Raw genomic sequence first — 14,265 nt, 5'->3', positions numbered from 1 at the left:
GGCAGCTTGGCAGCAGGGGAGGGTGTTCGGGTGTCCTGCTGACCCCGCTCCGCGTGTCGGGGGCCGTGCGGGGCTCCGCTGCGCCCTCCCCGGGGCTGCTGCCCGCCCCAGCCTCGGCTCCCGGCAGGGGACGCCGGCTGGGCGCGATATTCCCTGCGATATCCATCCTCCCCATCCCTACGTTAGCGCAGGCGGCGGCATCCCCCAGCCGGGGCTGTGCCGCACAGCCGGAGCTGAGCGGATCCTTGCTCCGCTCTCTGCGCTGCTCCGGGAGCTCGGCACTGGAGAGGGATCCATCCGTCCATCCGTCCGTCCATCCATCCATTCGTCCCTCCCCTCCGCAGCCGCTTTTCTTGCCACCCTTTGGACAGGCAGTAAAACTCCCCGCTGCGAATGGCAGGCGGCTGCCCTGGCTTATCGCGGAAATGTTTTCCGGCAGCTTTATCTCCCCTTTTACCTTCCCAGGTAGGGCACTTCCCAGTCAGCGCTTTAGGGCTGCATCCCGTCTCTTTGGGGAGAGACAGTAATTCGGTGTGTCAGGCAGACGCCGCAGCTGCTGCGGCTGGGTTGTGTAACCGAGGAGAGCACTTGCTCTTGAACTCAAGGTGGATCTGAGCAAGCTGGCGCTGGCTCGACAGGAATCCGAGTAAACAACAAATAATCTGAAGCTGGAAGGGCATTAGCCGGGAAGCAGCCTTTGGAGGCGGAGGGGAACTTGGAGCTGAGGCGGAGCAGACGGGGTCCGTGCTCGGTGCTGGCTGGGCGCTCCCCAGTGCTGGATTCCCGCTGGGAGAAGCGAGCCGGGAGAAGCCTGTGCTGCTGCACGTCTGGAAGATGAGATGCTGGTGGGGAGTTTGAGATATGCGGCTCCAGCTGGGATCCTGGAGGTCAGTTGGGAATGGTGGGTGTAGAGGGAAAAGGTGGAAAAAAAGGTGCGGGGAAATACAACAGCAATTTTGGGGCATGAAGCAAGACTCTGAGAAATACACATGTATGTTACTTGTGTGTGTGAGCGTGTTCTCACTCCTGTGTGTGGGATTATACAAGCAAGCAAGGCAAAATTCCCCATGTGCTTGTGAGCTTGGGTTTTCATCTGATACCTTCAACATTTGTTGGGCATCTCCCTTTGGTCACGCAAGGAGTTTGTGTCTTTCCAGCCTGAAGGAAGTATGTTCAAGGGAAGTATGTTCAAATAGATAGCTTGTGGCTCTTTTACCAGCGCAGCGATCCCAAATCTGCCTGGCTGCTGGGTTTTGGAGCAGTAGCAGCTTGGCAGCAGTTGTGTGAGGCTGTGATTTCATTTGCTTGGTGGATTTTTTGGGACCCCACTGACTGCTGCAAGGTAGTTTCCACCATCTCCCCTACTACCCTTGCCTGGAAACAGAACAACATCACCTTACTCCGGCTTGGGGCTTTTGGAAAGCTGGGGGATTTCATCTGTTTGGAGTAGAACTGTGGCTGGCAGGGATGCTTCCGAGCTCTGGTCCGTGCTGGCTGCAGGGCTGGCTGCTGGGTTTTTCTTCATGGGGACCAGATGTTGTGGTGCTGCTGTTCTGGCTAGCTCCACTCCCTGTTTCACTCTTGAGATGGGTAAAGGAACTGCTGAGCAGTGAGTCCCAGACTCTCATTTCACAAACCCCAAACCAGCTGAAATAGCTGGTCATGTTGCAAGAAGCAGAAATTTGCCTTACTCTTCATTACTCTCCTTACAGGCAACTTTTTTGGGACTGAGTAATTTGATCCTTTTTACAGTGATCAGGGCAGGACGTTTTCTGTCTGCCAAGTTACGGTAAAACTTCCAGACCAGTTTATTTGTCTTCCTGGTGTTTTTATGTGTTTATTTCTTTTACTTTAAAGTTGCACTTTCCCAGTAGTGTTGGCAAAGGGTGCAGCTGACCTCTGGGAAGGGCGGCAGTCAGTGCAGCTCATCCCCAGCCTTTGCCAAGGTAATGCCACAGAGCCAGCTGCCATTCCTACCAAATTCTACTGGTTTTGCTTGGAAACCATTCCCAGAGTATCAGTTTAGTGTTCTTGGTCCCTGCTCACTTGACGGTCTCTGCTCCTGCTCTTCTCTACCAGTATCAAGTGCCCTGTGTTTAGCTGCAGTTTGTGTTTTGGGTTTTTTTAATTTTAATTTTTTAAAATTTTTACTTTTGTTTTAGGTTTATTTCTGTGTTCCCACAAGTCTGGCAGCAGGGCAGCACTGTACACAACCTGAGATTATGACAGTCTCAGTGTTGCAGCATTTTAGGACACAAATTCCAGGACAGCAAGTTGATTCACCAACTTGCTGCTGGTGTTTTGACTCACTGTGCAGGTTTGGGTCCCTGAAGGAGAGCCTGTATTCATCAAATCGTAGAATGGCTTTGGGTTGGAAGGGTCCTTAAAGATCATCTAGTTCCAGCACCCCTGCCATGGGCAGAAATGCCAACCACTGGACCAGGTTTCTGAAGTGTTTGCAGCTGCATCCTCTGTGCACACACCAAGGCAGCTTGTGGCCCCTGAGAGCAGTTTGCTGTGCAGATTGCCCATCAGGTCTCCCTGCAGCACAGTTACTGAAAAAGGGTGATGGAGCACAGCACAGAGGCACCCTCTGAGGTGGAGTCATCAGGCTGGGTGGGGCTGAGGTGGGTCATGCCCGCACTAGCTGTGGGGTGCTGCTGCCTCCAGGGTTTGTTTGCAGCTGAATGTGGAGGTCCCTTTGTCTATTTCCTGATGTGGGGAGGTCAGAATGATGGTGTCCCCCAGCCTGATCTGATTTCCTCACACCTTAAAGCCTTCATGTGCTGAAATTGGTGAAGGTGGCTGGGAGGTCCCTTTGCCTGTGTGGTACAGGGTGTTGGTGCTGAGCTGGGGATGCTCTTCAGGCTTGTGACCACCCTGTCCTGCTTCACCCTTTTGGAAAGGGACCCCACTCCATTTAAAACCCTTCTTTGTTCCTGCATTGGGCATGGAGAGCACTCCTGAAACTGCTGAAACCAAGTCTGCTCTTTAGTGTTGTCTTGCACCCATTCTGTTTTTTCTGTGTTTCTTTGTTACCCTGTGCACTTCCTTTGGTATCAGAGTAATGAAATGGAGTGCGGTGGCTCAGCAGAGCTCACTTCATTACTTAGTTGCTTTTTCCACTGGAACTGGGAGTGTTAGCCGGAAAGGTCCAGATCTGTGTGCTGCTGGGCAGCCCTGAGGGTGAGAGACCAAACCAGCAGACACTCCTTTTTGCTGAGGATGTCCTCCTGCTCCTGGCCTTCACTTTCAGAGATCTGGGTGCTGCAAAACCTGAGCAGATGGATTATTTTAGGTAGCAGAAATACCAGTCTGAATAAATAGCAGATGCTCAATGCTGCTTAGCCATCCCCCACTGGAACTTGCTGTTCTCCCTTGGAAGTGCAGCTCCCTTGGAAGCTGAAGATCTTGAGATGTTCAAAAATACCAGCACCACTTTTCTTGAGATAGGGTTTAAAAAAAAACCTCAAAAAAGCCAACTCAAACCTAGTGCTATTAAAGGCTTTGGTTACCCGAGTGAGGGATGGGAAGATGCTGGAATGGAAGGAGGGAGCCCATGGCACATGCTTGTAGCAGGGCTGTCCATGGGTTTCCCAAAATCTAGCTTGATGCAGAGCAAGAAATCAGGATCTGAGACAGCAGCACACTCTCCTGGCAAGGCAGGAGAGCCACTGCCTGTCCTGCCTCTGCTGTCACCCTGTCACCCTGTCACCCTGTCCTGTTTGGCGCTGGCACCGGAGCAGGGTGAGTAACACAGGTGACCCTGCTACCACCTTAAGAGGCCAGTTTGCTAATTCAGGGATGCGTCATGGAGATTACAGGGGAGGGTGGCAGGTTTCCTTAGAGCCAGCTAAGCGCTTTGTTAAATCATGTCTTAGGGGAGGGGAAAAGTAAAATGCATCCTGTAAGCCTTTGCTGCCTGCCAGGGCAGCCCCGGTTTTTAATTTGACGTGCTGTAATTAGTCTAACCACTGCAGGATCCTCGTCAGCTCCTGCGGGCTTGCCTGCTTCTGCCTGCTCTGTAATTGCTGCTTCAGGGGCAGAAAATTAAATAAAAAAAACTAAAATACGAAGTGTTTTGTACAAATCCCAAGCTGTAAATTATTTAGCAGGTGAAACAGAAATGTGCTGTGTGTTTCCAGGAGGTGAGAGACTGCACCAAAAACGATGCGGCGCAGCTTGCGGCTCTGCCGCTATGTGCCTTCTGCAGAGTCATGTTGTTGGGAACCTTTTTTATTTTTTTTTCCTTCTGAATATATTCTTGTTGGCTGATAGCCCAGAATAGGTAGCAGAGCAAGAGGCGATGGATTGTATAACACTGCCAAGTGATTTATGTGCTTGGCTCTGCAGCTGAGCAGCATTAGGATCTCTGGTCTTTTTACCTTCAGTGTAGAAAATGTTTGAAAATTCAAGGTAACAGTGACTTGTTCCCTCTGTCCCTCCAAACTTAGCCTGTGGCTGTTTGGAAACGTGTTTCCTATTGCTTTGCATGATGTGAGAGGTTGTGTCCGCCTTTCTTTTGGTACGCCTTTTGTTCTTGCTGACTTATCTCTGCTGCTATAATTGGCATTAAATCCATGGACCAGAGGTCTTCTGGAGGAAGCAGAGATACTTCTTGGTAGATGGAACTTCTCTTGGAGAAGGAAGAAATTAAGGGAATAAAGCTTTAGGATTGGAGGTCAGTAGAGAGATGGATTTATAGCAAAGCCCAGTTGCTTCCAGTTCAGTGTCTAAAAGCTGGTGTCCTTTTACCTGTGTCTGATGCAATGAGAAGCTGAGTTACAGCAGAGTTTCTTGAAGACTGTAAAAATAGCACCAGGTTTTTTCTCCTGTTGCTAATGCAGCTGGTTTAGAGTGGGTTCAGATGTGGTTGGAAGCTCAAAGCAGAACATTCCTTGTGGTCTCGCCAAACCCAACACTTGCACCAGGTCTTAAAAAGTCGTGGAAAGGCAGAGGAGCTGAGAAATAGCCCAGAAACAGCCGCTAGCCTGGATTACATCCTGGTTTGTGTTACTCAGAAAGGTAACTATTTGAACAAGTGCAGATTAACAAATAGGGAAGGAAAGTTTTACAGGTCAGAGCTGCCATCTGCGTGTGTTTCTTGTCTTGTCAGTGAGCGCCTGCCTCGTGCTGCAGCCTTTCAGCTTTGAAATGCAAAGCTGGTCTGAATTCTCCTGGGGTGGCCAGGTAGCACGTACTGCTGAAACACAATTAGCAGTATTTACCACCCTGGCAGGGTTGCAGTGTAAATGATGCTTAGTTTCACCGAGAAGTGTGGTGTCAAGTTTAAGCAATTATAATCGTAGTTGGGGATGTGTAAGGAGAGCGTGCTGCCACCTACACCGGTTCCATTCCACTTCAGCCTTTCTGAGGTCCCTCCTGTGGCTGTAGTAACTTGTCCATGGTCCCACAGCTCTGGGACATCCCATGTGATCCTACAGGGGGTCGTTGACAGAGAGAGCTCCGTTTGCATGCAGTTGTTGGCTGATATCTCCTGTTTGTTTTCCAGCTGCTCATGCTCCTTGGCACCACTGATGGTCAGTCGAAGCTGACCTCTGAGCAGAATGCCATCAGCCTCTCCCCTGGAAAGTACCGCCACCTCGACCGTGCCACCAACGAAGAGCTGACCTGTGACAAATGTCCTGCAGGAACCTATGTGTCTAAGCACTGCACGAAGAGTACCTTAAGAGAGTGCAGCCCTTGTCCAGACGGGAGCTTTACCAAGCATGAGAACGGCATAGAGCGGTGCCACCCCTGTAGGAAACCCTGCGAACTGCCAATGATTGAGAAAACTCATTGTACTGCCTTGACCGACCGCGAGTGCACTTGCCTGTCTGGTACGTTTCAGACAAACGATACCTGCGTCCCTTACACGGTGTGCCCGGTCGGCTGGGGCGTCCGCAAGAAAGGAACCGAGACCGAAGACGTCAGGTGCAAGCCGTGCCCTCGTGGTACCTTTTCTGATGTGCCTTCTAGTGTGATGAAGTGCAAACCCTACACTGACTGCTTTGGGAAGAACATGGTGGTCATCAAGCCGGGGACGAAGGAGAGCGACAACGTCTGTGGTTCTCCGGCGTCCCTTCCGAACACGGCTTTGACTTCATTGAGCACCGAAGCGGGTGAGCAGCCCTATGAAGTTCCACCAACCGCTGATCTTCCCAAAGGTAATGTCCACTCCTGAAACACAGGTGTGGTTCTGACTGAGGGATTGTGTTCCTGCCTTGGTCAGGGTTGCTGTTAGGCTGTTAACAAACAACCTGGTTTAAAGCCTGGGTGGTGCTTCTGCTTCGTGGCATCGGGTTGCCCTCACTTGTATTAAACCACGTTAAATAACATTTTCACTGCGACTGCAGTCCTGACTGGACTTCTGGCTGTCCTGCTGTTTGGCCTGGAAGGACATGGCTTTCCACAGCCTCTTTTCCTGTCTCTGTGATGTGCTGGCACAAGTCTGTGTAGTTATGGTGAACCTGGGTTGGGATGCAGCAGGAAAATCCCTGCAGTCTCCCTGCAGCAGGGAGATTCCTCCTCTAATGGATTCACTGCTTTTGTGCCTGTGCTTTCCTTGCTTCATTTCACTCTATACTGTGTCACAGTATTGGTTGAATGGGAACCATTGCTGAAACAGCCCTGCAGGAGCCTGGGCTGTCCTGTAACTTTTTTTCCTACAATCTCATAAGATTACTATGTGGAATTCCTCTTTCTCTCACTTAATTGGAAGTCTTTATGGTGATGCCTTAGCTGTGGCTGGTTTCAGGGGTGCTGTAGGATCCACTTAAGTTGGTATTCTGGACTCCCTGGAAAGCAGGTTCCCTGTAATGTCTTAAATGAGGCATTTTAATTAAAAAATGCAACTTTTGATGATCTCAACAGCTGAATTAGTAAATATAATAGCAGAGAAGTGTTGACAGTGGTGGCTTCCAGTGCTTCACTTTTGTTAGGTCTCAAAGCTTGTCCTGACATTGGTGTATCATTGGGAGTGTACAGGAGGGTGTTTCCTGAACTTTGAAATCAACTGTCGACAATTACGTAAAAGTTGAAGTGTTTTCCCTGTTTGTGTCCTGATTAGGGTGTTTTGAGTAACCAAACTGGAGGCAAAACCAGGTACAGACAAGTACACCCAGTGTCTGTCTCAGCTGGGATGAGACACAATCTGCAGAAGATGACTTTCCAAAATAATCTGTAGGTTTTGCCACAGCAGCCTTTCTTCCTCTTCTCACCAGGCTTTGGTTGCTCACATTTCGCATCTGGCTAGCACCTGAGAGGTGTTGGTGGATAAGGAGACTCAATAAAGATGGAAGGTAGCTCTTAGGGGGAAGTTTGGTTGCTTCAGAGATCTATTTTTTAGTTGATTCATCTGCAGCTGCTTGCAGGGCTAATAAAAAAGAGATTTTGCTTCCTTAACAAAGCCAGTGGAGAGACACTAAGCCTACAAATTGTCATGGGTTTTTTTGTATTTTTAGTCCAAATACGAAATTCCACAAATGAGCTAAAATTAGTGTTCATAAACCTAAAAAGAAAAACCAACTCAGTCAAAGTTATTGGTTTTCTGAGAAATGCTGAATGTGGGACAAACACAGGCTGACAACATGACAACATGCCTTTAGGAACTTATTTTTTGTAATAAGCTGCCTCTAGCCTTACCCAGCAAGGGTCAGTTTTACCTTGAAGCTCCCTCTGTAACCGTACCCATGTGTTCCCAGAGGCAAACCTCAACTTCACCTCTACTCTTTCTTGCTGCCTGGCGTTGGGTTTCTGTCTGCTGGCCAAGCCGATGCTCAGGCAGGTCTTAGCCTGCGATGTGATGCTATATCGTGTCTCCAGAGCCGTGACACTCAACTCTCCTCTCCTCCCGCAGGTCTGAACTCTTCAGTTCCCGATTTTGTCCCCTCTCCGGCGCCACACGCGTCCAGCAGCATGGTGCAGCGGGCACGGTACTACAACGAGACCTCAGCCAACGAGACGGACGGCATCGACGGGACCCTCGTGGGCTCCAGCACCACCAGCCAGGCCCAGAGCTACCGGCACAAGCAGACCAGCCAAGCGCTGGAGAAGCAGCCATCCCTGGAGATGATGGGGGGCGAGAAGCCAAATGTCCCATACAGGCCCCCCCGGCGAGGCTCGCAGAATGTCCACCAGCACTTCGACATCAACGAGCACTTGCCATGGATGATTGTGCTGTTCCTGCTGCTGGTCCTGGTGGTGATCGTGGTCTGCAGCGTCAGAAAGAGCTCACGGACTCTGAAGAAGGGACCTCGGCAAGATCCCAGTGCCATTGTGGAAAAGGCTATTATGAAAAAGTCCACCACCCCCACACAGAACAGGGAGAAGTGGATCTATTACTGCAACGGGCACGGTGAGCAGTAGTGACCGAGTGGGGTCCTCCCCACTCCAACACAGGGCTGTGGAGGGGCCAACCCCACAGCCAGTGACCTGTGGCTTTCCTCATTTGATGGGTCTTGTAGTGAGAACAAAGCCCTCACAGAGTGTAGTTCCTCAGATGTTTCTTCATCCTTGGCTTCTCCTTCTTCTAGTTCCCATGGTGTGTCCCTGCTCCTGAAGGAAGGGTTAATGGAGCGAGTGTCACCTGCTTGCTCCACCGTCTCTTCTTCTTCTCACACAGCTTCTCCAGCTTGTACCCTTCTTCCATTGGTAGAATGATTTTGAATGAAGGCACTTTTCCCCCCCCTGTTTTCTTCTCTTCCTGCTTTTCATCTGTTTCATATGGTCCTTATTTTCTCCATGACTCAGGCATGGATCTGGTTGTCTTTCGTGTCGTCCTTTATCCCCTCATCCCTGTCTGTTTCTGGAAGGCTGAGTCATCCCCCACCTCTTGGCACTGCCTCAGTTTCAGTTCTTAGCCCTAAATCCCAAGTGCTGGCTTGTGTCCCAAGCCCTCTGCCCACACTGGAGCCAGAAAGGTTATCCTTAAAGGCTGAGTCGTGGATGTGTACAGCTCCACGAGTGTCATCAGGTCTGCCTGGACTCTCTTCTTGGTAGTGTTTTCTGTTCATTTAGTGGATGATTTGCTGTCAGCTCTCTGATGAGACTTTAAAGATGACATGTTGTAATCTTCAAGTTGAAATTTTTAAAAATCAATGATAAACTAATGGTGGCATGACTGTGAGCACCAAGCAGCCAGGATCTCCCTAGTGGGATGCGCAGTTCTTCCTCTGCAAAGCTCCCGTGGCAATTTTGACCTTCCCTTATCTTTTGCAGACTGACGAGTCCTTACTTGCTTTGGGTTGACGTTGCTCAACCTTAAACATCCGTTCACAGTTAACCTTTAGAAAAGCACATTTAACAAGGGGGGGGCAGCAAACAAAGAATTGATTGAACAAGGATTGGAAGGTTTAAGAGAGATCATTCCTTGATGAAAGTCATCCTTGAGTGCTCAAGTACAAAGAAAGAAGGTTTTGAATAGGGCGTCTTTTGTCGTGTACTTTCTTCACCTTCCTGCTGATTAACAGACCTACACTTTGTTTGTCTTCATTAATTCATTTATACAACCAGTAAGATCTTGTTGGAATTGGTTTTCTGCCTTCTCTTGTGTTTATGTTGCTTATCAGTTTCCTTTTAACTCTTTTGTGTTCTTGGGCTGCAGTTTCTTAAACTTTTTTCTGTTTCTGATAACTTGTTCCCATAACACCCGCACTCCATTGTCCCTAAAATCTGTGGCACTCAAAGCATGGTCCATGAGACTGATGAGTGATCTGCAGTGGAATTACAGAACCTTATTAGACATCCTTGTTTGTAGGCACTACCAGGAATACATGGGTTTGGCCATGATCCACAGGTCAAAAACAAGTGGTTGTTGCTAGTAGCCCTTTTCTCCAAGACTTTAATTACCAGTTGGTTGAATTTCTGATGCTTTCCTGTTTCTTGAAGCACTTTAGAGCAGGGCAGTTTGTACTGGACAAGGAATGCTCAAGTGCAGGGACCCAGACCATGCTGTTTTGAGTAGGTGCAGCTCTGGATTCTATCCTGGTGTTTCAGATCATGCTGAAGTGCCTGTGCTGCAGCTGATCCTTCTGGAAGCCACCTTAGAACTGCCTTTGTGGGCACTGCTGTGTGTTGGGTCACTAATCATGATTCAAGTTGAAGAAACCATGCAGGTAAGAGAAGGTTCATGTCGAGAGGGATGGCCTGTTTTAACCCATTTAGATAAAACCTCACCTCCCAGATCTTGTCATCCTTTGGGGGACATCCTGTGCTTCCCAGGGTGAGTTGTTCCAGCCTTCTCTGTCACATTAACAGCTGCATAAATTTCACAAGATCCTTGCTAAGTTTTCCCCTTTGTCTTGGGAAATAAGCTGGGTGTAACAGCAAAACCACACTTAAGTGATAAACCAGCATGGTGTGATTGAACCTCTCCAGTCTGGAGGTGAATGGCGCCGTTACTCCCAGTCATTCCTGCAACAGTCACGCAGGTTCCCGTTGGCACAGCCAGCTTTGTGACTTCCTCCTGCCACCACATGTCCTCAGATGAACTTTGTGCAATAATGGCAGGCAAACAGGCACAAACCAATTAATGCTTTGTCTTGCTTTTAGTGCAGACCAAATCGTGTTGCACTAGCTAGAAGGGCCTTGCTCATTAGCTCTTACTTGGTGGTGCTTCTCTGTCCATGTCAGATATGGAAATTCTTCTCCTCTGAGGTGGAGCATAAATCCTTCTCTGCCTTTCCTGTTGAAATGTCTGGCTCTTAAGGCTGTTTACTTGAAAGGAGAGGTGTAGTGCCATAAAGGAATTGACCTTTTATTTAATAACTGGCTGTACAGCTGAGATATTCTGCAGAGCTGCCATGCCATGGCTTAGCTTTCTGCTGCTCCAGCAGTGTTTGTTCCCAAATTATGCTTCATCCTGAAGCAGCATTTCAGACAGGGGTGAGTTTAGCCAGGAACAAACTTCAGGCTGTTGCAGAGGGGAAATCTTTCCTCTCCTGTGCTGCTGTGTGGATGCCTCCATGGTAGGCTAGCAGAGCAAAGCCTCCTGAGATGTGAGGACCACAGCTGCTCCCCAGGTTCAGGTGGCAGCCTGGTTTGTGGTTGCACAAGGTGTGTAGAGGGTTTGTGGCTTTGTGGCTGGGGCTGAAGCCCCTGAGCTGGGTGCTGGCAGTGCACCGACATCTGTATGACCTCCATCCAGAGGTTGGCTGGCACACCAGCAAGGGTCTGGGATGTGTTTATTGCCTGTTTTTGTTGCTCTTGCAAACAGTCTGCCCCCATTTGTTCCTAGTTTACCATCTCCTCCCTCCTAATCCTTTCAGTAAACAGCTTTAACCTTTGAAAGGAAAGTCCGGGTCTGACGGGTCTGACGCAGGCACTGGAGCTTCTCCTCAGAGCAGCTGTCCTTGGGCTCCTGCCCTCACTGGCAACTCCCTGAGCCTCCCACGGCACCAGGTGGGCATCCAAGGCTTTCCCTGTTTGGGGGATTTTATTATTGATTTCTCCAAGGCTGGTGAAGTGTAGTCAGGGTGGCACTAGCACTGCTCAGTGCTGGAGCAAAAACACGGCACTCCTTGGTTGGGCTCCTTACCAAAAGAGGAGGGGTTTACCATGGAAGCAGGGACTAAAACTCTTCCCCAGTTCCTGAAGGGACTGAATTCCTGAATTGTTTAAATAATTGAGATAGGTGTGTGATCCTGATCAGCAGTTGTTGTCAGGAGGAGGTTCACTTGTCCTCATCTCCCCATGAGCTGGTATCTGTGCCCTGTCCTCTCTCTGGTTGTAATACATGCCTTAAATAACAGCTCAAACATAAAAATAGAAGTAGCTTGGGAGGTTGGTGTTAGAACTACACCCGTGTCCTGAGCATGGATATGTTCCAGCCAAGGCAGCAAATGCCAGTGCTTCTCACTGGATTAAATGATTCAGAGGTCTGGGAAGAGCTTGCAGTGACTAATGGCCTGAGTTAGCAGCCAGCCTACCTCCACGTCTGTTCTTGTGTCCATCCTCACAGCAGGGGCTGTCCAGAGAGAGATTGAGAAGGTAGAACAGTGTAGCTGTGGCTGGAGAAGCTGGACCTCTTGCTGGCTCTTACTTTGCAGCTGGCTCTTACTTTGCAGCCCTGCAGATAGGAATCCAACAGTTGACAGTTTGTCAAAGTTTTCCTGAGAAATTATCCACGTGGTGCCTGAGTGACGTGGGTACAGGGCTGATAGAGCTCTGTGGTTTAACCTTGTATGTATGACTTCTTTCTTTTAGAAGATCAAGAGCAGCCTACACACTAGGCTCATGTCTTTGTTTTACCAAATACCCATTTCCTTTCTTCTTCCAAATACCCATTTCCTTTCTTCTTCCAAATACCCATTTCCTTTCTTCAGACGTTCCCAGAGGTGAGAAAATGGGTTTGCAGGAGCCTTTCAATAAACACTGAGAATTGGAGCTTGTCTCTCAAATGCCATTTTGCCATCATGCCAAACATGAAGATGAGCTTAAATTCTTTTTGCAGAAATTGCTGATACTCTTGCCTTTGGCTTTCATCCATTTAGTAGCAGAGGGTGAAAGACAAAGACTGCAAAATGTTAGGGTAAAACCTGTGTATAGAAGCAGCTGTCTGAAATGATATGCCAGGAGGCAAGAAAAGAGTTTGGTGATTTTTTGTTTTTTTGGAGTTGAAAGACAGAAGATTAGATCTTGGCAGTGCTGGCCTGGCATGAGATGCCACTTCCCTTTTATTTTTCTTCAAGTCTTGTAATTGCCCATTATTGCAGTGGGTGGTGAGAGCAAAGCCAGGAAGCCTCTGGTTAAATAATCAGAGAAATTAACTGTTCTGCAAAAGCTGTTTGCAGCTGGGGTGGAGCTGAGGCTTGACTGCATGTAGAAGAGCATGTGCTTAAAATGGCTCAAAATCAAAGTGGGGAGTTGAGATGTAATGCTGGAGAGATGGGGAGCATTGGGATTTGGGGGTCTTGGTTTGTCAGTTCTCAGCACATTGAGGGCCGGGATCTTCTTGGTTGGTAGTGTTTAGGGAGTAGTCCTTGGCTTGTGTGCTGTTTGCTGAGGGGACCAGGGCTGGGCTTGAGCTTGGTCTGCTCCCAAGTCCCTGAGGGTGTTGAGGGGGGACCACATCTTGTACCTTGGAGAGCCTGGTGCTGCGCTGCAGCTCTAAAGCATTCCCACTTGAATATAACCAGTGGGGTGTGGGGACAGCAGGGTCATTGCAGGCTGGTTCTCAAATGGCATCAGGTGCTCATTTATGGTTAGTTGCAAGATGCTTATCGAAGTAAAATTGCATGATTCTTTGCAAGAGACAGCACATTACGGTTATGTGTGGGCTTTTTAAGTCAGTCTTTTCTAGAGATCCATCACTTAATGAAGGGAAGCAAGTGCATGGAAACAGTCCAGCTGAGGATGTTATTCCTCGGGCATATTTAACTACTACTCTGGATAAGGAAACTGCTGCAGACTTGGCACTCACAGGTCTATGGGATGACACTGAATGCTACTTTAGGGCCCCTCCTTAGTGCTTGTGTGGGTAAATGAGATGAAAGCCACTTAGTGTAGAGGTTTTGTTTGGTAGAGGTAGTTTTCCTTGGATCAGCTCCTGAACAGGTCCCAGCAGGTGGCAAGAGGATCACACTGGGAGGCTGGGTAAGGATGGAGGAGCTGCTGTGGAAACAGCTGGGAAAACAAACAATTCTTTCAAGCCCTAAAGCTTCACCAGCCTCAAACTGTGGTGGCCTCGAGGTTTTGTGCCCAGGCCACAGGTAGGGCAGAGATGCCCAGATCATCTGAAGAGGGCAGGTGTGCCCATTGCTGCTGACATAATTCGGTAACTGCGGCTGCGCCTGGAGAGGAGCAGCCCTGGGCTTGTGTGCAAAGCCTAATACAGCTCTGGCAGGCAGAGCATGAGATGAGGGATTGATGTCTGTCCACCTGCCAAAACAGAGAGGCAGAAGGTGTTGTGTTTGTTTTTGTTTTCCCAAGCAGTCTCTCCTCTGGCATCTGCAGCTTGATGATGTGCAGATGATTGCTGCTCCTCTGATGACAGCCTGTCCACCTCCGCTGGGAGAGACCCAGGCAGAAGGGGAGTTGGTTAAATTGGAAGAGGCAGGAATGTGCTGGGCACTACAAGGAGTATGGATGCTCCCTCACTGCAGCTTGTTCTGCTGCATTTCATGCTGTATTTGCTCCTGCACAGGCACAATGCTCTGCTTTGGGTGGGATAGAGCAGCTCTTCATCTGCAGCACAAACCTCTGCCATGGGAGTGTTGGGGTGGCATCTGACAAGTTCAGAACACCGTCCTTCTCAAACCACTCAGT

The 14,265-nt window shown here is 49.1% G+C and overlaps 1 protein-coding gene across 2 annotated transcripts in view; it reads left to right on the top strand.

Annotated features, from left to right (window-relative positions):
• Window positions 1-14,265, top strand: part of TNFRSF21 (TNF receptor superfamily member 21) — a 35,656-nt gene that overhangs the window by 226 nt on the left and 21,165 nt on the right. The window contains exons 1-3 of one of the 2 annotated variants that reach the window (XM_066547146.1): window positions 770-887; window positions 5,513-6,167; window positions 7,859-8,356. In XM_066547146.1, the coding sequence (XP_066403243.1) occupies window positions 840-887; window positions 5,513-6,167; window positions 7,859-8,356 (1,201 nt within the window). In that variant the 5' untranslated portion in view covers window positions 770-839. Of the gene's footprint in view, window positions 1-769; window positions 888-5,512; window positions 6,168-7,858; window positions 8,357-14,265 lie in introns of those variants that run through there. The other variant, XM_066547145.1, reaches the window with a different exon arrangement.

This window comes from Molothrus aeneus, chromosome 3 (assembly GCF_037042795.1).
Source record: "Molothrus aeneus isolate 106 chromosome 3, BPBGC_Maene_1.0, whole genome shotgun sequence".
NCBI classification, from domain to species: Eukaryota; Metazoa; Chordata; class Aves; order Passeriformes; family Icteridae; genus Molothrus; species Molothrus aeneus.
The sequence above is the reverse complement of the archived record's forward strand: the minus strand, read 5'-3'. Positions and strand labels throughout refer to the sequence as shown.